Here is a 27,816-nt window from a genome sequence, read left to right as displayed (position 1 = left end):
TCTGGCGTGTTCATGTGAAAAGTGTTGTAAAGGGTCAGGTTTATCATTTCAGCATATTTTTGTAAGTTATTTTATGTTACTAGGAGTTCTGCATGTAATCCAGCCAAACGGCTGCGTTCTGTTCTGCTGCTAAACGTGGTTACGTTCGTTTGTGTGTAGACGTTGCTCGAGGGACATGCGTGGTCTACAGGTTGTTCTGAAGCGTTAGCACTTACACACGTGGATCTTCATGTTGACTGTGCCACCTGCGTATCAGATCTCGTTACTGACACACGTTGCTGTTCTTCAAGAGCAGGGTTGAACCACGTGTGGGTCAAGCTAGGTTGAATCAAGAGGTTATCTTTCAGGCACGAATAGGGCCAACAGTCACTAAGCCCCTGGTGGCCGTGCCAGATGTCCCAGGGCAGGGCAGGAGGCAGGCAGGCCAGCAGCATGTGATCTGGGACCAGAGAGCACGCTTGGCATCTGGCTAGCGGTCGGCCGGTCCTGTCTGCAGAGAACGGGTTTACACAAGGAAAATGTGTGCTCGGGCACCTCGAGCATCCGTGCGAAGCTGCCGGTGCCGTGGGTCTGGAGGACAGGGTGGACCTTGCACCGTGTGTGAGGCTGCCTCCATCATGCAGCGTGGAGCCGTGGTGGGAGAGGGTTGGTGTGTCCACACTGGCCGTCCACATCCAGCACCCGGCGGCCAGCCCGGGCACCCTCCCTGCTCCTTGCTACACATCTTTCCTGGAGGTGAGAGGCAAGAGACAGGTGCCCGGTGTCCCCACACCTCCAGCTCAGGGAGTCTGGGACACGGACGCACCTGCCTGGCACACAGCCTGTCCACTTGGCCTGTGACTTCCTCGTCCCTGGGCCGTCTTGTTCTTGGAGGACATAGTGACTCCGTATAACTCGTCTCTAGCTCTGTATTCATTGAAGAACTTCAGTGTCTCTTTACTTTCACTGTTTTCATTACTTTCCTGGTTTGCACATTCTCTAGAAGAAATTCCTCTTCACCTAATTTAACTTTCATGAGTTGTGTCGTGGTTTTAACATTTTATCAAATGGATCTGGGATTTTATTGGCATATATTAAAGCACTTATGTTATTAATTCAAAGCTTTCACCAGTTTTTTGGTCATTTGATTGGAAGTTATCACCAAGAATTACTCTAAGGACGGATTGTTTTGAGAAGCCCATATCTGAGTGTTCTCGGGGTGACGCGCCATCCAATTATTCTCCCGCTAAGCGCCTCTCAATTTTCAAGACTTGAGTTTTATTTTCCAAAAGCATAGAATCCAAGCCTATTCACAACTAACATAGAGAACTGGGTGGTGATTTCAGCGTCAAAACCCGTTTCAGAAGCGAAGGCAGGAAGTAATGAGGCTGGGAGACTGGTCTCGCGCACTGACGCGTGTTCGTCACATTCGTGTAGCAACAGCTCAGAGCCACTGTTTGAAGTGCTTCTCGGAGTGAAGTGACCTGACATCCGCTGGGCACACAGCCTGACAGAGGAGGAGTTTGTTACCTGCACTGTGGTGTCGTGGTTTTGGTCTTGGAAGGAAGAGTTGGAGAGAGCCTGGATCTCAAGCGCACCCCACCACGGAGCCCTGTCCCGTGACCCTGAGGTCGCCCCCGGAGTGGAAATCCATAGTCTGACACTTGACCGTGGAGCCGCCCTGGGCCCCCCAATTGTAGTGTGAAGCCATGCGCTTTTTTCCATGGCATGAAGGTCCCGTGTGTTCTTCCGATGTTATTTGGAATTAAAACCTAAGTTACCCCTTGAGCTGAAGCAAAGCTCAGACGCGCCTGTCGCGGCCACTGCCCCGTCTTGCTCTCTTGTCCAGAGCCAGCTGAGAAAAAGAGCAAGCAAATCCATTTTTCAAAGGTACAGCCACCGCGGCCCTCTATGCAGGCTGGGCCGTAGGCCGGCCCCTGCCTGGCTCTCCCGTGTTCCCATCCTCACAGTCCCTGGTGGGGGAGGGCCAGCCCCAGGAGCCAAGCAGCCACATCCCAATGAAACAGGGACACGTCCCCCAACCCACACCCCATTCTCCCCTTGCTGAATGTGTGCAGTCAGCACCTGTCACTGGCCAATACTGTCCTGAATATGAGGCAGTTCCAGGGACACCTGGGGGGGTCAGGTCACAATCTCACAGTCCTGGGATCGAGTCCCGCTCCACCGGGAGTCTGCTTCTCCCTCCCCCTCTGTCACTCTCTCTCAAATAAATAAAAAATCTTTAAAAACAAGAGAATGTACTTCGAAGCATCCGTGTCTTCCTATTTTCACAAGGACTGTCGTATACGGGTCAGATCGATGCTGACCGTGAGCTTACGGCTTCACACTTAGCACCAGGACAGCATTGAGGCCTGAAGGGTAATCACTACGTGCATTCGTAGCCTTAGCTTTGAATCTAGAATGCAACTCGTATTTCCTGTAAAATATTTAGCTTTTGTGGGGCACCTGGGTGGCTCGGTTGTTGGGCGTCTGCCTTCAGCTCAGCTCGTGATCCCGGGGTCCTGGGATCGAGCCCCACATCGGGCTCCCTGCTCGGTGGGAAGCCTGCTTCTCCCTCTCCCACTCCCTTGGCTTCTGTTCCCTCTCTCACTGTGCCTCTCTGTCAAATAAACAAACAAATAAACAAAACACTTAGCTTTTTTCTGATGCAGCATGGGGCAGCTGTGAGAACCGGACTTAGCCGGAAACTAGGACTATTTTGGTCTCTGACTATTTCCACCACAGCAGCTCGTCGGAAAGCGTGGAGGCGCCAAGCAGTAGCTGAGAGAACTTGGACACATTGTGATTATTTTTAAGATTAGCATTTCTGAAAGGTATGTTTTGGAGATGGCGGCTTTTCAAAATTAGTGTGTTTCTCAGACTATAAATAGGCCACTGGTTCCCTAATATAGATGTTTCCATAGCTTTTACTGTGCGTGAAGGTTTGAAGAAGGCAAGATTGCAGGTGTGCCCTGGGCCCGTGAAGACGGAACATTCTAGAGTGTGGAGGAGCACGTGTTTGGACAAAGTCCCTTCACAGAGCTGCAGCCCAGCGTCTCTTGTGAGATGGAAGGTTGGGGTAGCAGAAGTCACAGAAAACTAGCATTTAAGATACCTTCCATTGTGGAAGAACCTTGCTTTCGAAGGGCAGGGAGCTTGCGGGATGGAAGAGAAAGACACAGCTCCAGGCAAGTTGGGAACTTTCCATCATCACATGGGTTTCGTTTTCCACCTGCCTTCTACCTCCGTGTGTCCGTCCCTCCAGCCCACCCAGCAGATGGCTGCCGACCCAAGCTGCTCACAGGTTCGCAGTGGAGACAGCCCGCCCTTGTGAGGTTACTGCCTGGGGACAGTGCGAGGGTCCTGAGACAGAGATGGAGAGACAGAGATGGAGAGAGACAGAGAGAGATGCAGAGACAGAGAGACATACAGACAGAAACACGGAGACAGAGACAGACAGAGAGACAGAAACTGAGAGGGACTGTGACAGAGACAGACAGACAGAGACAAGAGATGGAGGCAGCCCCTGACTGATGGAGCACAGCCCCGGAGCCGTCCCTGCTGCCCCGTGCTCAAGGCCTGGGCTTAAGGGTGAGCCCGTCACGGCCCCTGGCCTCTGGGTAGCCCACAGTGGCCACTGTGTGTAGGTGACAGCTCCCTGAAGTGAAATGAAAGCTGGGGCATGCCGGCCGTGCCCCGGGCCCCCGTGGACATTCCCCTCAGCCCAGTGTCGTCGGGACCAGAGCCCATGACATCAAGTGAGGATGGATGAGAGCCTGGTCTGGTCTGAGGGGTGAGGGGGGCGCCTGAGGAAAGACCCATTCACCGAGGCCGTGTGGAGCCCGGGGAGGCCAGGCTACAGGCAGAGCTGTGACTGCTTGAGGACAGGGCACGAAAGACAGGTCAAGGGATCAAGCTCAAGGTGGGGGTGTCAGGACCAAGGATGTGTGGTGCCCCTAACACACCACAGAAATGTCATCGGTCACCATGAGCAGACGGGGCTTCCTGCAGTCGACTGCACTGGCCTATCATCTCCAGGCTCGGCTCTGCCCCTCATGGCCTGTCCCACCTGCGTCCCCTGCTCCTTCATGAGGGCTCGGGGGCCACCACTTGCCACATGCAAGCCTTCTCGGGCTGACAGCAGTGGCCCAGCCAGAGGTTATGATGAACCATTTAGAACATACGAAATTATGGAAACATTTTTGAAGGTTCTGAGTTAAAATATATATATATATTTTACTTCTCGTCTAACCAAGAGATGAGAGGAAAGAACCAGATCATTACTGTGGTGCTTCACCAGTTCTTTTCCCATAAAGAAATACTTTCTACCTAGATCTTTGCATCAAAAATGTAAATCCCGAGCCAGATGCCATCGGGATTCCGTGCGGGAGTTACACGTTGATTTCTTCCGCAGGCTCCTAGCTTGGGCGAGAAGGTCGCTGCCGTGGACTGATGTAAGATTCTGGCCGCGCCGCCAGACTTCAGGGCACTCTCGTCAAGGAGCTCTTACTGTGCACCGACCTTCGCCGACTGCGGACGCACCCGGTGCCACTTGGCGGAAAGCACCGGCTGTGTGAGGTGTGCGCCCGGACGGAGGGGACGTGTCCGGGAGTGGTTCTGCTCCGGCGGGCTCCGGGACAAAGCCTCTGTGTGGGTCACGCTGGAGACGTGTCCGGGGTGGTGCTGCATTGGCCTCCACTGCGTCCTTGCTACCCCTGCCTTCCATCCAGGACCTCGCGGGGTTTTGTGAGTTTGACTCCCACCCCCCAGGACACTTTCTTCCTTCATCTCATTTGTGAAAATTATTCACCAGCACCTTTTCTCCTCGGTTGTCTGATGTGTGTGCCTGGCCGTGGGGTTCTCACCACCTTCGTAGCAGGTTGCCTATGCTGTTTTCTGTGTTAGCTCATACGTAGGATACTCTGCCCCATACTTCCTCTTCCAGAAGCGTCGGGAACTGCGGTCATCCCGTGGCGTTCGGACCTGAGCGTGGGAAGAACCTCATGTACACACTGCAGCAGGGGAAGGGGGTGTCTGGAGCACCCCTGGCCCTGGCCACCTGCTCCCCCAGCAGGCACCCCCCCAGGTCTGGGTGTTTTGGGGTCTTCACGCAGGGAGCTCAGAGTGTGGAGCTGTGGCTCAGGCAGGGAACAGTGCAGGGTGGGGGGACCTGCTCCAGCCCTGTAGCATCACGGGACTGCTGTCTGCAGTCCCTCACTCACTGTCATTATCTTGTGGTCCCCGATCCATGTGGTCGTGTGCCGGGCGCTTCCTTCTTGGGGTGGGGCCCCTCCCACTGCAGGGCTGTGCGCTCACCTGGGCACGGCCATCCCGTGCCGTCTCACAGGTGTCCTGTGTTTGCACGAGCGGCTGTGGTGCCTGCCCATTGACTCTGCCTTCCCTCCCCGCTCCAGTGCTCCGTTCCTCTCCTTTCCGCCCCGCCAGGATCTCCCCCGTGGGCGTCGCACGCCTTTCCCAACCTCCGGAAAGGCTTCCAGGATGTCACCCCGTGTGCCATGTTCACTGTGGGTTTTTTGTGGCTGCCCTGTGTCAGAATTCTCTGCTACCATTCCTGCTTTGCTATGAGTTTTTATCATGTGTGGTTTTTAAATCAGCTACTTTGTATCCCTGGAACCTGTGGACATTTATGGGCAGGATCACCTGCTACTGTCCCATCTCAGAAGGTCCCCACCAGGGTCTGGAGAGAGGACAGTACACCCCGTGTCTGTTCTCTGGGAACACCTGTGTAAGCTGGGCATTAATCTTTTCCCTAAATGCTTGATAGAAGCCACAGGTGAATTGACCTAGACCTTAAGTTTTTTTTTTTTTAAAGATTTTATTCATTTATTTGATAGAGAGAAAGAGAACACAAGTAGGCAGAACAGCAGGCAGAGAGAGAGGGGGAAGTAGACTTCCCACCAAGCAGGGAGCCTGATGCAGGGCTGGATCCCAGGACCCTGAGGTCATGACCTGAGCCGAAGGCAGAGGCCTAACCCACTGAGCCACCCAGGCGCCCTAGACCTGAAGTTCTTTTAACCGGAGATTCCATTTCTCTGAGAGACATGGGACTAAGCTGTTCTATTTTTTCATGCATCCATTTTGCCATTTTGGTAAGTTGTGTTTTTCTCAGGATCCTCCATCTCATACAGACTCATTTATTTGTGTGGAATTGTCCACAGTGTCCTGTAGCGGCCATCAGCCTGTACGCACATGCCTCCACCACCTGGCCGGTGGCTCGCACCTGCCCTGCCCCTCCGCGGCCTGTCTTGCCGGTTCATCCGTTTTCCGTCTTCAGGGTTGACTTGTCTCCGCTGCACCATTTTCCCTGTCTTTTCCGCCCTTGTGTGCATTTCTTCTACTTTCACTGTGTTTCACTTGCTCTTGTTTTCCTGGCTTCTTCAGGTGTTTCCATCATTGGTTTATAGCTTTCTCCTGACGCATTTAAGAGTATAAATTCCTGTTTAAGTAGAATTTACTCACATCCCATATGTTTGGAAATGTTATAATTTCATCAAGTTTAAAATAAGTTCATTTTTTTAAATTACAAAAACAGTATTTGCTCATTGCCTTAAAGTTGGAAATCAGGACAGTGCAGTAGGAAAAAACCCAACCTATGCTCACACCGTACAAGGCAGGACAGCTAGCATGCTGGGTGTGGGCTTACAGTACCCTAGTGTCGTTGTTTCCTTGCACAGAGTGCACACACATGCACACACCTGCCGCATGGAACAGTGTGAGGCACTGAGTGTGCGTCGTTTTCCTTGCACAGAGTGCACACACACGCACACACCTGCCGCATGGAACAGTGTGAGGCACTGAGTGTGCGTCGTTTTCCTTGCACAGAGTGCACACACACGCACACACCTGCCGCATGGAACAGTGTGATGCACTGAGTATGCGTCGTTTTCTTGCACAGAATGCACACACACGCACACACACACACCTGCCACATGGAACGGTGTGAGGCACTGAGTGTGCGTCATTTTCCTTGCACAGAGTGCACACACCGCGTCTGTCCACGTAGAACGCTGTGTGGCACTGATGGTTTCATGGCATCTCTGCAGCCCCCTCTCAAACAGCAGATGGGCAGTGTGCTCACGCTCAGCACCCAGCACGGGAGATAAGCCTCTGAGGCTGAGAGCAGCAGGTGGCGAGGCTGGAGGAGCTTGGAGGAGGGCGCTGCTCACGAGGACCCCGGAGGATTCAGCGTGAGAAGCTGTGGGCGCAGCACACCTGCCGTTGCTCCCCAGGTGGCTCTGCTCTGAGGTGTGAGATGGTGGGACAGCCAATGATTCCTTTTCTCCACGTGAAGGAAGGCAGGTACATACGAACGATGAGGGGAAATTTATGTATTTCTTTTTTTAACCGGACCAGGGAAATTTAAAAAAATACACGTAGTTCCATGAGGAGCTGACTTTTGAGCGTTTGTATTTCCTGAGAGCAGCTGCTCACAGACCTTGTGACTCAGCCTCGGTCTGTTGGCTGCACTTGGCGGGCCCCACGGCCGACGTGCTTCGGACGAAATAGCACAATACCATGCTCAGTTAATCCTGCATGACTGAGGAGGGGCCTTCAACGGGGGGACCTGAGGGCAGTCTGGTGTCACCGTTTCACATGGAGTGGCCTCGGCTCCGCACTCAGGTCACGATTGTGCCGGGGTTCACAGGTGTGGCCGTCATGTTGTCAGGAGGGCCAGGAGAACTCACTCAAAAGGTAGCAGGGACACTTTCTCCGTGTGCACGCACAGCATCTACTTTGGCAACGGCACGGAGCCAGCAGGATGGGGGCTCAGGCCCGCGATCGGCCGCTCAGCTGGAGAAGCGGGGGTGGGCTGCGCCATGGCCTGGCGTCTGGAGTGCAGGGCTGGGGGGTGATGTGTCCAGAGCGCCAGCACCGGCCGGTTCCCGTCTCTGTCACCTGGAGAGGTGGGTGAAGAGAGAGGCCACGAGAGAGACTTGCATGTGGGCACAACCGTTTGTGTGTGCGTTTGTGTGTGCGAGCAAAGCCAGAGGTGGAATTACAGCCTGGAGTAGAGCATACGGGGAGGGAGAGTTTTACTCAGCACAGTAACCGTGCTTGCGCCGTGGCCCACAGACGTCACACACTCTCTGACTCCCCACAGTAATCCCACAAGGGTGCCACTCGGGAACGAGAACTGCCCAAACACGAGACTTATTGGTGAGGGTTGTGCTCCTGGGGCCACTTGGCTGGGCCTGCAGAGTCGTTGGCTGGCGTGGACCCTGTCTGTGCCACCTCCAAGGGGTGGGGGGACACTTGCGGCCCCCGGGTGCAGGACTCCCATGGCTGCTGTGTCAGCTCTGTGACCCTCCCAACCACCGCCGTCTGCGAGCCCTGCCCGATGCCGTGCTCTCGTCAGAGGCCTGGGGGCGGGTGCACAGCTGACCCGGTGCCGCTGACTGTGAGCCCAGGCTCCTCCTTCCTTTCTGGCTGCGACCTCGTGCTGGTTCCTGCACAGGACCTGTTCCTTATGACTCGTGCTCACATCCGAGTAACTCTTAGTAGGCACCAAAGTAAAATCTCAAGAAACAGGAATTAACATATTTTCTCCACGGCCACAGGCCTGAAATTTCACTCCCAATAAAACCGCAATAGCTCTTGCATCCCCGAAACCTCACGTTTGCCACGACCGCAGCAACAGTGGGTGTGCGCAGTCTGTCCTCACGCGGGCCTCTCCAGAGGAACGTGCCCACTGCACGTTTAGTTCCAGGGAAGTCCCAGGTTCTGCGGTCAGGTGGTCACTTGAGATAAAGCTGAGAAGCACTCAGGTGACTATTTTAAATTCCTTTTCTACTGAATCTGCAAGATTCTAACGGAAAACTTAGCCTGCTGTGTTTGTTGTGGTTCCATTGTACGGAATGCCGTTGTGTTTGAATTTGTTTTTGTAGAGGAGGAGCTTCCCGATCCACCGAAGAGAAGAAGGGCGAGAAAACATAAATCCAGGAAGAGTTTTAAAAATCCCAATAATGATCACACGGAACCAGCAGAATTAGAGAAACAGCAGAGTCTTTTACAAGAAAAGTCGCAGCCACAGCCCACAGATGGCCCCACGATCAGTAGAAATAAGAAGAGGAAACTGAAGAAAAAGCAGCAGATGAAGAGGAAGAAAGCTGTGGGTTTACTCACAGCAGCCTCTGGCCGCAACTTCATGTACCAGCCCGAGGAGGGCGACAGCGAGCAAGGAGCGGCAGACAGCGGCGGGGACGACGAGGGGGACGATGAGGAGGACTGGGCAGACGCCTGCGGGGAGCACCAGGACAGGACAGATGCCAACGAGGAAGACGTTAAAAGTACCGATGAGAAGGCAGATGGGATCCTAAACTTTCTGAAGTCGACACAAGAAATTTATTTTTATGATGGTATGTTTTTTTACCGTTCTTGTGAATAATGGTATCCATGTATGTGGAAAAAATAAATACAGTAAAAAGTTTAAATGCTTAAAATATGGAACATTAAAACATTCAGCAGTCAGAGTAAGTCATTAGTTTTGAGGTCAGGATCAGAATCTTTAAACTCTCTCCAGTACGGCCGGAGGCGTGCCAGAGAGCGGCGTGGCCCCACGCGGAGCCGTGGCCCCTCACGGGCTGGTGTCCGCGTCCCCACCGCTTTCAGCCCGATGTCAGGGGTGTGGTGCTGTCAGGAAAGGTAAGTGCGTTCCGCAGGGCCGACGGCCTCACGCTTGCCTCCGGGAGCTGCTCGGGCCATGGTGTGAGCACGGGCGCGCTGTGGTTCACTCCCTGCACGGGACTCACGGATTTCAGGTTTTCGGGGAGCATCTTTGAGCAGCTCTGTGTTGCTGCAGGAGGTGGAAAAGGGGAGCAGATGCATTCTCATGGGTGGTAACTCCTCGCACTGGTGTCCATTGACTGATGCCGACCTCAGGATGAGGAAGCAGCAGGGGCTGTCGAACCGCCTTGTTCACCCCAAGGACAGAGGCGCTCGGCACGGACGTCGCCTGCTCTGACGATGTTCCAGTGGGTTCAGGGGCTGGGGTGGGTTTGGTGAATCCTGATGTGAACAGGAACTTGACCTTATGAACCAGACTGAGAAATACTGGCTCTGGGATAATTTGGGGGATAAGGAACTGATTTACACAAGGGTGTAAAAATGCCCTTATTAATAGATCAGTTTTACCCTTTCACCTTTAGCACGCCTGTCAGTGCTGCGTCTTGACAGGGTGAAAATGGACTTAACAGACCCAGACGAGGGTAGTGGGAACACAGTGCTAATAGGCACAGGAGCCTCAGAAAGACCTAAGTATGGGACCCGTTGCCTGTGAATCTGGGAGGTTCTGCAGAAAAACACCCAAGAGGGTAGTCCCCAGAGTAGGTGACACCATGTGAAGGCCGAGCGGTGCTCCACAGCCTCCTTCCCCTGGGGGCGTCTGCTGGCCATGCATGTGGGCACAGGAGCAGGGTGCAGGGAGGGCCGGCTGAGCCCTGGGAAGCTCACCCACTGGCACAGCTTCAGCCACAGGCAGACCTCGAGGGGGAGGGGAGGCCCAGTGGCTGCCATGTGTGGTGTGGAAGGAGAGCCAGGGAAGCAGACGCTCAGCGGGTCCCTCAGAACCTTTGCCAGATGCTGCACCGTGGGGCAGAAGGTAGGGAGATGCCAGGAGCTTTGATGACACGGTGGACCTCGGCAGTTTCGGGGTGCTGACGGGTCTGACAAGGGTTGAACCCTCGAGCACCCCAGAGGGCCACACACTTGGAGCAGGGGTGGGTGGGGGTGTCCGCTCAGTCCCCACAGGGGCGGGTTTGGCCAGACCACCGTCAGACTCCATCCCCACATTAAATTAGCAGGAGAAACCACGAGAAGAACATGCAGTGGAGACGTTGATGTTATCAGACAGGCGTTGAAAGAGCTGTGATTAATAAAAAAAAAAATAGAAAAGGTGAAAAAATTGGAGAATTTCACCAGATAGCCTCAATCTATTAAGACAGTCAAATGGAAATTCTGAGAAGTATGGTCACTGAGACTAAGATCTCCATGCTGAGTGTGAGCAGGAGGTCGGTTCAGCACGAGAGAGATCGGTGGCCAAGAAACAGGCAGACTGGGGCTCACAGGCGCCGCGGGGGTCGGGAACAGGTCTGACACGTGTGCGTGTGAGTCCAGGACGGGGCGCTGGGGGCGTGTGCAGAGATAGCTGGGAGTTCTCCCAAGTTGGGAAAGGCCATCAAGTCATAGACTCAGAATGCTGTAGGAACTCCAGGTGGGATTAATGCAGAAAACATACCCAGAGCACTTGCCGTGCAGCGGGAGTGGGGGCAGGGGCGCCCGAGGCCAGTCCGCAGAGCTGGGCCGTGTCCGGGGCCCTGTTGCCGCCCGGGACTCCCAGCAGCATGTCTGAAAGGTGTTGCAGGACAGGAAGGCGCAGACAGGCAGGCCTCCTCCGGCTTCAGCAGCGCCTGTTCGCTGCTCACAGTTCGCGTTCTGCTCGGATGGTCTCTCCCAGCAGCTTGGGTGCAAACGGCTTTTTCCGAGCAGACGTGTCTGGTTGGGGGCTTACGTTCGCCCGACGAGAGTAAACGTGAACATGTGTTTCTGTGACCCTGGCTTTGCTCAGGTGCCTGCACGGATGGGGACTCAGCCGTGTCCTTGGAGGCTTGTCAGGAGCTGCTCCAGCGTCTCGAGGACCACAGCGTGTCCCCCTCCGACGTGCTTCTGGTGGATCACATGAAAACACTGTTGCTCTTGCGAGACACCGCGAGCCTGCAGCGCGCCCTGGAGAGGTTCCCGGCGTGCTGCACCATGCCGCCCGGTACGTACACGGCCCCTAGGGTTTGCCTCCAAGACCCCGCTTGGCAGCAGAACAGCCCAGGGCGGAGCAGCGGGGCATTCGCGCAGCTTGTCGGGACACGGGAATGTGCGTGCCGTAAGCACGACTCATGGGATGGGCGCAGAAGGACCTGTGCCGTCTGATCTTCCAGACGGCGAGCTGCGAACCATTAGGGCCAGACGTCACCCGTTTAAATGTTCCCCCTTCCCTTCTTTCTCTGCTGTACTGCTAAGAGGTTAACTTTCTGCTGCTGAATACCTTGGAGACAGATGAATTACAAGATGACTTCTCTCTTGTGCATCGGCCTTTATAGGGTACCCATTCCACACAAACCTCCAGGTGCTGGGCCAGCCGTGCTCAAGTCCTCCCAATGCCATGGGGCTGACTTCATGTCAGTAGCTTGAAATGGGTGGTGGGGGGATATGAGGCTACAGGAGTGTGCAGACAGCCAGGATCAGAAAGCCAGGGCTTTGTCTGGAGGACTGCCATGCAGAGCCCCACACCTGACCCACACCAGGCATGTGGCTGAGTGAATGGAGCTGTTCTGCCGACTTCTCCAAGAATGTCAGAACGGCCATGCTAACCATTTCTACTCAGAAACCTCATGGTGCAGCTGGAAGGTCAAGATTAACGTAGTATCAGATCAGGTGAGAGGATGGTAAGGCCATCCCAGTGTGGCGCAGGGATGACAAGCAGGGGAGTGACAGGGACTATCAACATTTCATTCTCTAGCTGGGGTTGCCGCTCACCGAGCAGGGGTCCTGGAGAAGCTGCCCCCCAATGTCCTGAATTAGCGTGTTTGTTGAACTTCATCAACGTCTTCCTGTTCCGTGTTCTGTTCTCAGCTGCTGGATTCTTGGAGAACGGGGCAAACAAAGCCCTGCCCTTGGGTGCTTGTGTCCTGGCGGGGAGACGGGAGACAAGGTCGGGAGCAGACGCCAGTTGTATGCGCGCTAGACAGGAGGCTCATGTCCCGGTGGGGAGACGGGAGATGGGAGACAAAATCGGGAGCTAGCACCAGCCTTGTGCGCACTAGACAGGAGGCTCGTGTCCCGGTGGGGAGACGGGAGACAAGATCGGGAGCAGACACTGGCTGTGTGCATGCTAGATGGGATGCTTGTGTCCTGGTGAGGAGACAGGAGACGAGGTTGGGTGGAGACGCCGGCCGTGTGTGCGCTAGATAGGAGGCTCGTGTCCCGGGGGGGAGACGGGAGACGAGGTTGGGAGCAGACGCCGGCCGTGTGTGCGCTAGACAGGAGGCTCGTGTCCCGGGGGGGAGACGGGAGACGAGGTTGGGAGCAGACGCCGGCCGTGTGTGCGCTAGACAGGAGGCTCGTGTCCCGGGGGGGAGACGGGAGACGAGGTCGGGAGCAGACGCCGGCCGTGTGGATGTGAGATGAGCCCGCAGAGAAGGAGGCCCCGCAGGAGGAGATATTCTGGCAGCCGGGGACAAACGCACTGGACTGGAGTGTGCTGGAGGTCACGTGGGAGCGGGTGGTGGGCAGGACAGACGGGATAGAGGGTAACGTGGTGCTGGTGTCGGCCCGAGTGCAACATGGCCCGTGCCATGGCTACGGGCTTCTGCTCCCAGATACAAGCAAGACTCCCGGCTCTCGAATTCGACCAGAGTGAAGGGTCAGGAGCAGGAGGCTGGGGGCCTAGCTCACAGTGAGAGAAGCCATCTGGAGGTGTGGAGGTTCAGGGAGGCTGTGCAGGTAAGAGCTGCATCGGGCAGTACCAGGAGAGGGATCCTCGGGAGCCAGGGTCACATGGGGCCAGGTGGGATGCTGGCTGGACACCCGGTGTGGGACTGATAATGGGGAAGGTTGCCAGGGGCCACCTTCACAGAGCAGAGAACGTGGAGGAGAGCACAGAGCTGTCTGGGGACCCCTGCAGGAGGAGGCGTGGGGAGCCTGGAAGGGAGTGTGCGGTGAGCACCGCGGAGGGGAGGCTGATGCTCCTGGAGCCCTTCTATTGAGGGGCCACAGCCCGGCGCAGTTGGGCGGCCGGAGCTTCCTGAGAGGCTTAGCTGGTGTCCGCACTCAGTGCTGGTTCTCCTGCGTGGAGCAGACTTGAGTTTCCATCAGGTTTCAGCTCAAATTGCAGAAAGCTAGTTTTATTAAGTTAAACAAATATAAAGTATTTATGAGATAAAAATAAATGATTTTAAATTCTCAGAATTTGTGCTGTGTTCCTCCCATGGAGGCCTTTCTTCTGCCTTTCTCTGTCGTGTGCTGGCAGTTTTCGGCCACACGTGGGGATTTAGCAGGGATGTTTCTCTCATCTTCTTACATCCACGTCACGGGACAAGTTTCATCACCAACACGCTCCCTTTCCCCACTCAGTGGAACTTAACTGACAAGCAGTTGAAGCATTTTTCTTAGAAACAGAGTCCCCGTTAGTGTGCGTAGGAGATGCGTTCTGAGCTTTTCTGCCCAAAGCTACTTTGTAGATGGAGTGTGTTACGAGCGGTGAGGCCCGTCTTGGGAGGCCGGCATGTCTGATGTGGGCATGTCGTGGCCTGCGTGGGCAGCAGGCGGTCTGGGAACAGCAGCATTTGGGGGCGGCACAGGTGCCTCCCCACCGCTCAGCCGTTACCCTTCCTGACTCTGGGGGGTTCCTGGCTGCACCCCAGTCAGTCTCCTCACACGGTCCTGCCTGTGTTTGCCAGCTGAGGCAAAGCTGGTGCACAGGAAAGCGGGCTGCCTCCTTGACCCCTTATGGTTCCAGCATACAGGTGCCACGGGGCCGCCAGGAACCTGGGCCTCTACTGCATGTTGTCCTGTGACCCTCCTCAGCGCCTGGTGAGGGAGCGAGAGGTCAGGGGCCAGGCTGCTGGCAGGGGGCAGCAGGCACATTTGGAATGGCCTCTGCCCTGCGCCTCTGTTCCCAGCGGGTGGGGGCGGAGCTCCCTGCGCAGTTGCCTACAGCGGACCAGGCTGCAGGGGTGCTGGCCGCAGGTGGCTCCCGAGGGCAGTCCACGCTCGGTGGGGGCTGGGAGGCCGCTGTGCGTCGGTGGCAGCCTGTGAGGAGTGTCGAGTGGTTAGGACGCCTGGCACCTGAGCCAGAGAACCTGCACCCAAAGCTGGGCAGGCCCCTGAAGCGGGAGAGGGGCGGGTTGAGCCAGAGGCCGGCTGCAGGGAGCAACGGGGCGATTGCGCTGGTCCTGCATGGCCACGCCTCTAGGGGCTCTGTCTCCAACCCCTGAGGGCTCCCCTCCCCTGCGTGCACGCCACCGCCTCCACTGGGTCTCCGTGTGCCTGTGGCTTCCCCTGAGCGCCGGTGGCGACGCTATTCTGTGGTGGGTTTCTGACACAGCCTGCAGACGGCTGGCTCTTACCCGACGGAAACACCGACCCCCAGGATTTCTCCGTGTGCCGAGGGCTCACGTGCCGCGGCCGGTATCACTTCGGCGCCAGAGCCGAGCTTTATTGGGGTTTCTGCAGGCTCTGCTCGGAGCCAACAGCTAGTTTCTGTAAGACCGACACGGGCCGTCTTTGTCTGGGGTTTTCCTGTGCTACTTTATTTTCTGTTTTACGTTGTGTGCTTGCTTCCCAGACCAGGCCAGAGTGCTCTCGGCTTTCTTTAATTACTGGATCTCACACATCCTTCCCGAGAAACACCGGGAATAAATCAGTGCGTCTGGAAGAGCAGACATTTAGCAAGAAAATTATCAAAGGCAAACATGAGGCCAGCAGAGACATTCCTACAAAGAAGACAGAACTCCCCCCCGCTTCTGTTGTAACCCGGAGCCCGGGAACTATGAAAACATCCCAGCGCATTGTTTGTTTGTGTGTTGTACACAATGAGCAACACGCAATCCGAGACTTCGAGAAACTGGGATAAAATGGACCTTTCTCAATTATCGGAAATTGCTGTGACTTAGATTACTACACAGTGATCCTGTTTCTTTGATTCTTGTAAAATTTGAAAATGGATGTTCTGTTAAATGTAATAGACTGTATAGTTTGAAGTTGTTTATTTTTATAGTCATATAAACTTGTATTTGAAACTCTGTGGGTTTTTTGTTTGTTTTTTGTGTTTTTTTTAAAGATTTTATTTATTATTTATTTGACAGAGAGAAATCACAAGTAGACAGAGAGGCAGGCAGGCAGAGAGAGAGAGAGAGAAGCAGGCTCCCTGTCGAGCAGAGAGCCTGATGCGGGACTCGATCCCAGGACCCTGAGATCATGACCTGAGCCGAAGGCAGCGGCTTAACCCACTGAGCCACCCAGGTGCCCTGAAACTCTGTGTTTTAAGAACACTTTATGGACATTAAATGTTGTGGTTTAAGTCATATGATTCTGGCCGAATTTATTATTTTCTTCCTTGTTGCCTCTACTCTGCTTTGAGAACATCAAGAACATCATTTTCCCAGTCTGACCTTTCCTTTTGTCCTGGTGATAGTCACCTGTTTGTAGGATTACTGGGTTCTAGAAACACCTGTCAGCTGGCGCACAGTTTAGGAGGTCATTAGCTTTATCCATGAAAATGTATTTGTTCATTGTGGTAAAATATGCATAACATGAAACTCATCAGTGTACAACTCAGTGTCCACAAGTAATCCGCAGTATCGTGTTCAGGCTAAACAACATTCCGCAATATGCGTATGCCACATATTGTTTGCCGGACATCTGGCTGTTGTGATTAGTGGACACCGTGCACAGAATGCTGCGTGGACACGTGTGTTCCCACCTCTCAAGGGGTAGGGTTGCTGGGTCTGATGGTAACTCTGCATGCAACTTCTCGAGGAAATGCTGGTCTGCTGTCCACGGTGGCCACACCATCCTGCATCCCACCAGCCCTGCACGGAGGTGCCATGGCCCCCACATCCACACTGACACTCTTATCTCCTGTTTCCTTGGCGGGAGCCGTCCCGAAGGCAGCAAAGTGATGTCTCCTGTGCTTGCAGTCCGCATCTCCCAGGCGCAGATGCTTCTCAGCATCTTTTCGCCTGCGTGTGGACCATTCTCTTTTTCAGGGAAACACCTGTTGAAGTCATCGTCCATTAGTGAGCTGGATTATCTGGTTTCTGTCATTGGATTATAAGAATTTTTTATATATTCTGAATACTAATCCCTTATCAAAGAAATGGTCTGACAGTGTTTTCTCCTATTCTGTGGCCTGCCTGCCTTTTCTCTCTCTTACTACTGTTCCAATTGTTTACATTTTGGTGGAGTCCAACTTAGTTATGTTTTCCTTTCCTGTGTTTCCTGATGCTTCATATCTAGGAAATAATTGCCAGATCAGTATCATAAGGTTTCTCCCAAGAGTTTCATAGTTCTTCATAACTCTTATATTTAGGTCTTTGATCCATTTTGAGTTAATTTTTATATATGGTATAAGCTAAAATCCAATTTTATTCTTTTGTGTGTGGATATTCAATTTTCCTAGGATTGTATGTTGAAAAACCTGGCCTTTCCTGATCTTGGCACCCTTGTTGAAAATCATTTGACTGTGTATGGGAGGGTTTATTTCAGCGTTCTCTGTTCTATTCCATTGGTTTGTATGTCTATCCTTATGCCAGGACCACAGTTTTCATTACTCTAGCTTTGTGAAAGGTATGAGACCAGGAAGTGTAAATCCTCTAGTTTTGTTCTTTTTCAGTTTGTTTTGGCTATGTGAGGCCCCTTGAGATTCCATTGGAATTTTAGGCTAGAGTTTTCTATCTCTGGAAAAAATATGTTTGGTATTTTCATAGGGATTGCATTGAACCTGGAGATCACTTTGGGTGGTGTGATCATCTCAACACTATTATTAAGTCTTCCACTCCATGAACATGGGATGCCTTTCTGTGTATTTACGTCTCTTTCTAAATTCCCTTTAACAATGTTTTGTAGTAGTCAGTATACTAGTCTTTCTGTCCACCATTAAGCTTAGTCCTAAGTATCTTATTCTCTCTGATGCAGTTGTAAATGAAATTGTTTTCTTAATTGCCTTTTCAGATTGTTCATCACTAGAATAGAAATGCAACTTATTTTTATATATTGGTTTTGTATCCTGCAATTTCGCTGATTAATAGTGGTGTCTGTGTGTTCTCCCTAGAGTTTTCTCTATAACATGATCATATCAGCTCTGAAGGAGATCATTCTGTTTCTTATCTTCCAATTTGGATGCCCCATTCTCCAGAGATCCTCTCCCCTCATCACCCCTCCATGTCCTTAAGAGATGCCTGTTCCACTAACTAGAACCTTCTGGAGACAGATTGGGACAGCCAGTATTTGTTACCTGTTCTGGAGATCCATCAGTTTGCAACTAGGTGCTGTGAAGCAACCTGAGCTTCATAAAAGTCAGTAAATGGAGCCACTAGCTAGACCTGGACACGAGCATAGGCCCACACACCCCAGGGCTATGACCAAGAAAATGATTGCCCATGGCCAGAGTGGGGGCATGTCCTAAAGGAGGCATTTTGGGGAGGACACATCTTAAGGTGGGAGAGGAGGGCAGCATCACGGGTCACTCTTCCTGAAGTCTGGCTCCTCCCCGCTCTGCCCCAAGCAGAAATGTCACCTGCACAAGTGTCCTACCCATCCGCTGCCTCTCCCTCTCCCTGAATAGTAAGTCAACATAGAATGTGGGTGACGTCTGAGACCCAGGAGTCCTGCCCCGTCCTGCAGGGACAAGGGACCACTCCACAGGCGAGATGTTAGCTGTTACTTGCCTTCAGGGTCTCCCTGACTGACCTCGGGAAACCTGTCTTTTCACTCTGCCAGGCTGTGAACCTCCCCTCAGTGCCTGTGAATTAATAAGCCATGTCTGCCAGAATGAAAATATTGACAAACTCATTAATATTCCTGTTAATTCTCACTTTCTAATTTGTGTCTCTTAATTGTGATCCATGTACATTTTTTCTGTGCATGGCAAGTTAATACACAGTTGATGGAGAGGAAAACCTCCAGTTGGCAGACAGACAGGGCCCTTTATTTGGTCTCTTTCCTCTTACTGTCAACTCCCTTCCTCGCCCCTCCCCAGGTCCGGTTTTACCTTCTTTGTTTCCCAGGCCACACCCAAACGAACATACTCAGGAGCGGGGAGGAGGGGCAATCAGGCCCGTGAGTTTATATTCTTATTCAAAGGAGAAAAAAAATCCCTCTTCTACAGAACAAAGGCAAATAAATCCTGTCTCTAATCTGTCCGCCTAAAAATGGTAATCTGTTTACCACCATGGGGTTGAAGTTGGGTAATAATTAGGTCAATTTATTGTTTATAAAAGTGCAGGATATTCACAGAGTCCATGTGACCTGTGCTCTGTGAGCCAGTCTTGACAGGGAAGGAAGCTCTCGGGAAATGGGGCATCTGTTAGCTTGCTGGGATGCAGACTGGCGCCTCAGAGAAAAGCCCGTCCACACCTTCCCGCCGTCAGAGAGCCCAGAGGCCTGAGAGGAGACCTCGGCATACACACAAGTGTTTTCTGCCCCCACGACCCCAGGCTGCCGTGTCTTCAGAGAAAAGCTGTCCGGAGTTCACTGGCACCGCTTGGCCGAATCTGGATTTTTCTTCTGTGTCCAGCACGTGCTTGAGCCCTAGCGTTTTCTCGAGGGAGCTTGTCCTCTCCTTTGGGAACACATTCTTCAGAGACTCTGATGAAAGCCTTGGGGCTTCTCCAAAATTAGGAGCAGATGTACACATCCACCCCACCACGCACAAACATCACACACAACTTCAAAGAGGCTGCATATTCCCCCAAACCCATTCACCACTGTGTTAGTACTCTCCTTCTGCACAACAAATTACCAAAAAAACAGTGGCTTTAAGCAGCACCCACGTAGTCCCTCCCTGTGTCTGTGGGTCAGGGCGCAGGCACGGCACCTGGCTCATGAGCTCAGGGTCTTCCCAGGCTGTTGGTGGAGCTCTGCTCCTGTAGTTCAGGACTGAGGTCCTGGTTTTCTTGCTGGCTGTTGGGTGGGACATCTCTCAGCTCCTTGAGGACCCCCATGTCCCAGCCGTGGACCCTCTGAGTCCCTCCTGACCTGGCAGTGACCCTTCAAAGCCAGCAGAACACTCTAGGAAGAGCTGAGTCTTTGCCAGGGCTCCCTCTGATGGATTGGGCCCCCCTGGGATGCTCTCCCTTTTGGTTAACTTAGAACTGATGATTGGGGAATGTCCAGGCACGGCAGTAAATGTAGACAAGCCTTTTTTGGGCTCACACTGCTCATAGGGCACCTGGCCATGGCAGTGTCGGCCATACATGGGATGCCTGGTGCATGTGCACACGAGTCACAGCACACGCAGGTGCCCCAGGTACATGCGCATGAGCCAGCACGCGCGGATGCCCCGTGTATACACACATGAGCCAATGAGCCAGCATGCACACGTGCCTCGTATGTATACATGCAGGTGTCCCGTATACACACACACACACACACACACACACACACAAGTCACAGCACACGCAGGTGCCCCAGGTACACGCGCATGAGCCAGCACGCGCGGATGCCCCGTGTATACACACATGAGCCAATGAGCCAGCATGCACACGTGCCTCGTATGTATACATGCAGGTGTCCCGTATACACACACACACACACACACACACACACGAGTCACAGCACACGCAGGTGCCCCAGGTACACGCGCATGAGCCAGCACGCGCGGATGCCCCGTGTATACACACATGAGCCAATGAGCCAGCATGCACACGTGCCTCGTATGTATACATGCAGGTGTCCCGTATACACACACACACACACACACACACAAGTCACAGCACACGCAGGTGCCCCATGTACACGCGCATGAGCCGGCACGCACGGATGCCCCGTGTATACACACATGAGCCAATGAGCCAGCATGCACACGTGCCTCGTATGTATACATGCAGGTGTCCCGTATACACACACACACACACACACGAGTCACAGCACACGCAGGTGCCCCATGTACACGCGCATGAGCCGGCACGCGCGGATGCCCCGTGTATACACACATGAGCCAATGAGCCAGCATGCACACGTGTCTCGTATGTATACACGCAGGTGTCCCGTATACACACACACACACACACACACACACACACACGAGTCACAGCACACGCAGGTGCCCCATGTACACGCGCATGAGCCGGCACGCGCGGATGCCCCGTGTATACACACATGAGCCAATGAGCCAGCATGCACACGTGCCTCGTATGTATACACGCAGGTGTCCCGTATACACACACACACACGAGTCAGCACACACAGGTGTCCCGTGTACACATGCATGAGTCAACACACACAGGTGCCCTGTGTACGCACACGAGTCAGCACACGCAGACGCCTAGTATGTACACACGCGTGAGTCAGCATATGTAGATGTCCCATGTACACATGCGTGAGTCTGGGATTGTTGTAAATATTCTACGATTAACTCAAGGGAGTGCCCCGGTTGTGGGACCTGGTGCAGAGTGGCGGTGGGACTAACCTAGTCCCAGCGAACGGACACTGAGTACGCCCCTCCCAGATTATGGCTTTTATTTTGGGAAAGCCAGGCAGCCGTCCGCAGTTCTTCAGCCCAGATTGTTAAAGTCCCCCAAGTGAGCCCCCATTTCTCACATCTTGATCTTATCTTCCTTTTTGCTACTTAAATATGGGTTTCCAGAAAATAACATCAAGATGGACTTCAAATGTTAGACTCTCTTCATTTTTCTCCCTTCAGTGGATGCTTCAAGAAACACATTCCTAGAAAGCAAACACACCATGCAGAGGCGGGCGTGTGACCGCGGACGCTCCCTCTGGGTCACGAAGCCCCTTCCATTTTACAAGAGAAGCTGGAGGCAGGGGCTGGGGTGTGCTCAGTGCGGCCCGTTCAGGTAGGAGGTAGATTACGAGATTTAGGTGTGGGTACAAAGTGTGGGGAACACGCTGTCGGCATCCGGGGAGAGAGAAATCACCTTCCAGGGAGATCTGGGGAGAGACGCAGTGTCTGAGCCGCTCCCTAAAAGCCAGGTCGGAGGAGGTTGTCTGGGAATCCTGGAGGAGGGCCGGGCCTGGCTGTGGCCGAGCAGGAGGAAGTGGGGAGCGTTTCCGGTCCCGTGGCTGTTTTCCATCTGCACCAACAAGGCCATGCAGGGGACTCACGAGAGCTGACACACCTTTGCCAGAAATTACCGCAAGACTCTCTCCCCCTCAAATTTAATCACTACGACCCTTGCCGGAAACATATGTGTCTGAAAGTAAAAAATCTTGTCCTAACGGACTGGAACATTCCAGCTCAAGCGTGGACAGTAACTGACAGCAGCCGCCCGTCCGAGGCTGTTCCAGGGAGCAGATCCCAGGGACGTGCCACACCTTCATGTGAGCTCCATCAACAGTGGGGGGCGCACACATTTTCACCACGATGGTCTAGTCCCGGGGCCTTTCCAGGAGGGACGGGGTAGCCACCGTCTTACCACGCACAGGACATTTGCACGTGGCCATTTCCCAGGTGCCACTTGACCTTCAGATGTCCCAGCGAGCCTGAGACAAGCCCGCGCAGAGCCAGCTCCATTTCTCAGTGAACAAAAGGCAGTTTCTTCGCGTCTGTCAGGAGCGCAGTTGGTCATGTCTGCAGGGGACAGCAGTCCTTGCTTCTGTACCAGGGACTGCTGGCCTGGCAGGAAGCTGGTCCCCAGCAGCAGTGTCGCCCTGGGAGAGGGAGACCAGATGTGGGCAGGGGGCGTGCGTGGCCCTGAAGACAGAGGCCCCTTCGTTGGGTCATGTGCACATCGTGGGGCGGAAACGCACACTCATCTGAGCTGCTTCGGGATCCGGGTGCCTGAGGACAGCGAGGAGGGGTGTGCGCTGCCGTTGAAAAGAAGCCCATGTTCCAGCAAGCTGTGTGCATGGGGACAGTCAGTGCCATGTGGGGGGCGGAGCCATGCGGACCAAGTGTGGAGGAGGCCCACAGGCCAGAACCCGGGGTCTCCTGGCCACACCCGAGGCGGCCAGCCCACTGAGGCTTGGGAAGGAAAGGTCCAGAAACAGCCTATTCCCAGGTCCTCAGTCAGCCATCCTGATGGTCACTTTATGGAATAAATAACCCACATCAGCTCTGGTGGCAGAAGAGGAAATTTTCATGGCCTTGTTATTTGGTTAAAACACACTCGGCCAACTGAGAAAAGACAAGCAGGGATTTCCCGCAGGCTCTATTCACAAATAAAACGGGGCCTGAATTGTCGTTATTCCACTGAAGTTGATGAGGTGTGCGGACGTGAGGTGCGGGAGTGCGTGCAGACCAGCCCGAGCTGGCCCGTGGGGGACAGGTGCGGCAAGCTGGGGTACGGCGGGGACCGCCCTGGCCCGGGGGCGCCTTCCCCTGTGCTCTGGGAATGTGGGGCGCAGCCTTGCGCTCGGGGTCAGTGGGCTTCCTGGGAGGCCAGGCCCCTTGGCACGGACCGCGGTAGCTCCCACCACCCAGCGCACAGGGCCAGCAGCCCTTGTGTGATGCTGTCCACGCAGGAGGCCTTTTCCCACCTCCACATCTCTCCTGAACCTGCTGCTTGGGAGCCACCAGCACAATTAACCAAGGCCCTCAAGCTGAGTGACCCGCCCTGGAGGGGGGTTTCTTTAAAGACACAAGCTCACAACGCACAATGATGAGAAGGGAGAGGAAGCAAAGGCACTACACCTTTGGAAGGGCATGAGCCAAAGAAAAGGCCACACGCAGATCAAGAACGATCATGGGATAAAGTGAGCAGCATGATTAATTCAGCAGCTGGGGCCCAAGACAAAAAGGAGCAGCCGACCAACCACACCACCAATCACTCAACACAGTTTATTCAGAAGGACACCCCACGTTGTGAACTGAGTGCCCCCCCGCCACAATTCACACAATGAAGTCCTAACCGTCAGTGGGACGGTGTCAGGAGGTGGGGCGTTATGAGGTTTACTGTGAGAAGAGGAAGACCAGCGCTTGCTCCCTCTGCAGCACGTGAGCACACGGCGGGAAGGCACGTCTAGAAGCCCGGAAGAGACCTTCACCAAGAACCGAATGCCAGCACCTTGATCTCAGACTCCCAGCCTCTAGAGCTGTCTACTCTGTGTAACCACTCGGTCCACAGTGTCTGAGCGGACTAAGACACAGGCCACGCTAAGCCAGCCAGAAGCTCAAGATTTGACTAGACCAGGTTCTCAAGAGGAAAGGTGGAGCTCAGGGCAGAGGTAAGGAGGAGTCCTTGGCAGTCCACTAAGAAGCTTTCTGATCCCTAGACCTTCACTCCCCAGCTCAGTGCAGCCAGTGACCATGCCTTCCATACCCTAGCACAAGACGGAGCTCAAGTCTCTCGAGAACACAGAGCAGAGGCTCCGAGGACGGGGTCCAGTGCCGCCAAGAGCAGGGCTCCCAGCTGACACCGAGGGCATCAAGAGTGCTCCCTGCTCTGTGTTGGGATTGCTGCTCAACCGTTTCTTCATCGCACCCCTGCGGTTCATACTCTGAAGCCCAGGAACCACTCCTCCATGCCACCCACCACATCTAACCTTGTGTTTCTCTGTGACATTGACCATTGTGTTTGCCTGCAGATTGCGGCGTACCCTGGGAGAGGTGCTGTCTGATGTGGCTTGTATCCGGTCCTTGGTCCTAGAGCCTAGTGTTTGGCACAGAGGAAGACAGATGAATAAATGAAGGCCTAGGATCCCACGTAGGTCGTGCGGAGAGGATGGGGGTATATGGCATACCATGGACCAGAGTGGGAGGCAGGAACCGGCACCAGGGACTCCAGAATGGGGTGCACAGTTGAATCTGAAGGAGACCCTCCATTCCAAAGCTCAGGAAGCCAACTGTGCAAGGGACACATTTTGCTGGTTTAAAATTCCAGAGCTGAGCTGGACAGAGCTTTCTAAGGTCCTTGGGAGGAAAAAAAAAAAAAAAAAAGCAACCAGAGGGTTTAGAAAGCTGCGTCATGCCAGGTGTTGGTGTGGCTGTTAGAATAATGCGTTAGGTGGACACTGGCATCACAGACAGAGCACTAAACACAGAGCATTGAACAGAGAAAAAGGTAAGAAACATGGTGAGATGTTCACATAAGTTAAAAATGTGCACACATGAAACAACAGTACCAATTTGGCAAGAATATTAAGATAAAAGGACAAGCTGTAGAATGACCATGACAGACAGATTGGAGTGATGTGGGGAATCAAGGAGAGAGGTGGATAAGTGATGGTGAACGAGAGTGAGCAGGAGAAAAGTCTGTGTGTGGATCAAGAGTGATCACGAGGGATGAAATGAGCAGCAAAATTAATTCAGCAGCTGGGGTCCAAGACATAAGGGAACAGACAACCAACCACACAACCACACCTAACCAACCAACCACACAATTAACCAACCAAACAACCACACACTAACCAATCAGCTAACCAACCACACACCAACCAACCAACCACATAGCCAACCAGCCACACAGCCAAACAAACACACAGCCCACCAAACAACTACACAAACATCCACAAACCTACCAATCACACAGATAACCAAACACATAGACAACCACACACTAACCAACCAACCAACCATTCAAACACATAACCAAACAACTATACAACCAAACAAACAGCTACACACTAACCAAGCACACAACTAACCAAACAACCACACACTAACCAGCCAACCAACCAACCAACCAGCCATGCACCAACCAACCAACCAACTATACAACCAAACAACTACAAACTAACCAACTAACCAATCACTCAAATAACCAACCAAACACACAAACAACCACACACCAACCAACCAACAATGGCACAACCAGCCAACCACACACCAGTCAACCAACCAACAACACAGCCGAACAACCACACAACCAACCAACCAACCAATAGCACAAACATCCGGAAACCAACCAACCAATCACACAAATAATCAACCAAACACATAGACAGCCACACAACCAACCAGTCAGCCACTTAACTGATCAACTATACAACAGACATACCAAACAAACAAGCACACAAACCCCAACAGAGCAAGCTACCCAACATGGCAGGTATTGTGGTTGACTTACAATTTGAAACATGAGATCTGTTCTTTTGTAAAAATTGGAAATCTCTGAGAGAAGGGCAAAAGAACTAATGAAATTCATATTAGATTTTTTAAATGTCAAAAGAGTCCAGGAGAGTCCTGCATATGCTAATAGGCACAAGGAAAATTATCTGCAGGCTTAACTACTGTTTGCTGTGTTTAGTTCACTTACAGCCAACTATAGCTCTAGGATGTCTGAGTACAGGGACAAAGTGAAATTTAGGAAGTAAGTTGTAGCTAGAGCCTTGGGTCTGGAGATGACAGAGGCCTTGTCTGTCAGAAGGTGTGCGGCCAAGATGAAGAGTACTGCTGCTCTTCCCAAGGACCAAAGACATGTGCCTTGGACTTGGGCTGACGCTGGGTCCAGCTGTGGACCCAGACTCTGCAGAGAAACTTATGAAGACAGGAGAAGATGGCTTCTGGTTTTCTAGTCTGCAGAGCTCTCAGCAGCCTTGGGTTGTGAGTGTGGCTAAAAGGAATTTCTTATGAGAATGCAGTGCCGAGTTGCCAAGTTGGAAAACTGTTTACTTTTCTAAAACAGCTCCTTCGGGCACGTATTGCATGGAGCACTGGGTGTGGTGCATAAATAATGAATCTTGGAACAGTGAAAAAAAAAGTTAAATTTTTTTAAAAAGCTCCTTCAGATACTCACTCATGTTCTTAGTATGCATCCTCTTTTTTTTAAGATGGATTTTATCTATGTACATAGCATTTTCAATTATAAAAAAATTCTACATTTATTCATAAAATTGCTAAGCAACATTGAAAAGGGGTTCAGGGAGGCATGTTTCAGTGACAGAACAAAAGGGGAGACATGAGATGTTCCCATGGATTCCACTTGAGGTCGACCATCTGCCACTGAGCCATGTGCTGTAGCAGCCAGGACTCAGTCCGGCGTGTGCCCTGTGTTTTCCCCTCCCGGATCACTGAGAGCGGCCTTCGTGTTCGTGAGCTCTCCTCCTCCTTGTCCTGTTGGCCTTGTGACCCACAGGAGCCTGGGAAGGGCCTGATGGGAGGAGGCACGGAGAAACCACAGCCCAGCAGTGGAGGCTGAAAGCTGCCCGAGCCACGACGCTCGGGGGGCCGTCCGCAGACTGAGCAGGGGCCTGGTGCTGTGAGCACAGTGCGAGCCTGGCCCAGGTTGTGGTCCCTGCAGGACAGACTTGGTCTTGTGGGCTCCTACTGCCACATCACCGCGGGGGAACACCCTGGATATGGAGGAGGGGCTCGCTGAGGGTGTAGAGGAGGCCAGAAAGCTTCTCCTCTCCCCCTTGGGTTCCAGGCGGAGGCCCTGAAGGTTCACCCACGGAAGACAGAGTATCACGCAGGAACAGTGCAGTCTCTTAGCCGGTGGACCACCCACCCTCGCAGGAGAGGCTCCCAGGAGCAGCTCCAGGGCTTTGCAACCCGCGCTCACACTCATCTGGACAAAGGAGGAACAACGGCAGCCAGGTGACAGCCCAGACGAGCAGAGTTCGGAGGCTTTCACGGGCGGCAAACAGAGACGGCGGACACTGAGGAACTAATGCGGTTATGAGTATGCGGGACCGGTGTGCCCGCCTAGGGTGGCCGGAGCCGAGCTCTGCCCTCCTCTTGCTGGTCTGCGAGCGGGGGACGCCTTTACAGAAGAGACTGATGTCCTGGATTTAGGCAAATGTGGGGGGGGGGGGTGGCAGAGAGCTGCTCTTCCTCACAGGACTCCAGCTCAAAATCCCCAACACGACCGGGGCGCCTGGGTGGCTCAGTGGGTTAAGCCTCTGCCTTCGGCTCAGGTCATGATCTCAGGGTCCTGGGATCGAGCCCCGCATCGGGCTCTCAGCAGGGAGCCTGCTTCTCCCTCTCTCTCTCTCTGTCTGCCTCTGCCTACCTGTGATCTCTCTCTGTCAAATAAATAAATAAAATATTTAAAAAAAAAAAATCCCCAACACGACCACATGGCCAGTGTTGACGTGGGTGCTGTGGCCCCTATAAAGGGCCCTCAGGCTCCCTCTAGGGCCGGTCGGCTGGGGTGCGGGGTGCCGGGGCTGCGGGAGCAGGCCTGGGAGGAGCGGGCCGGCTGCAGG

The 27,816-nt window shown here is 53.4% G+C and overlaps 1 protein-coding gene across 8 annotated transcripts in view; it reads left to right on the top strand.

Moving 5' to 3' along the window:
* ERICH1 (glutamate rich 1) overlaps positions 1-27,243 on the top strand; it is a 66,255-nt gene extending 39,012 nt beyond the window's left edge. Inside the window, exons 4-7 of one of the 8 annotated variants that reach the window (XR_007124378.1) lie at positions 8,886-9,356; positions 11,564-11,758; positions 17,885-18,069; positions 27,036-27,243. Coding sequence is in view for 7 of the 8 variants with exons in the window: in XM_047713301.1 (XP_047569257.1) it covers positions 8,886-9,356; positions 11,564-11,758; positions 12,294-12,412 (785 nt within the window). In the remaining variant the exon portion in view is untranslated. The other 7 variants (XM_047713323.1, XM_047713327.1, XM_047713301.1 and 4 more) reach the window with 7 other exon arrangements.
* The last annotated feature ends 573 nt before the right edge of the window (positions 27,244-27,816 follow it).

This window comes from Lutra lutra, chromosome 2 (genome assembly GCF_902655055.1).
Source record: "Lutra lutra chromosome 2, mLutLut1.2, whole genome shotgun sequence".
In the NCBI taxonomy this organism is placed as follows: Eukaryota; Metazoa; Chordata; class Mammalia; order Carnivora; family Mustelidae; genus Lutra; species Lutra lutra.
The sequence above is the reverse complement of the archived record's forward strand: the minus strand, read 5'-3'. Positions and strand labels throughout refer to the sequence as shown.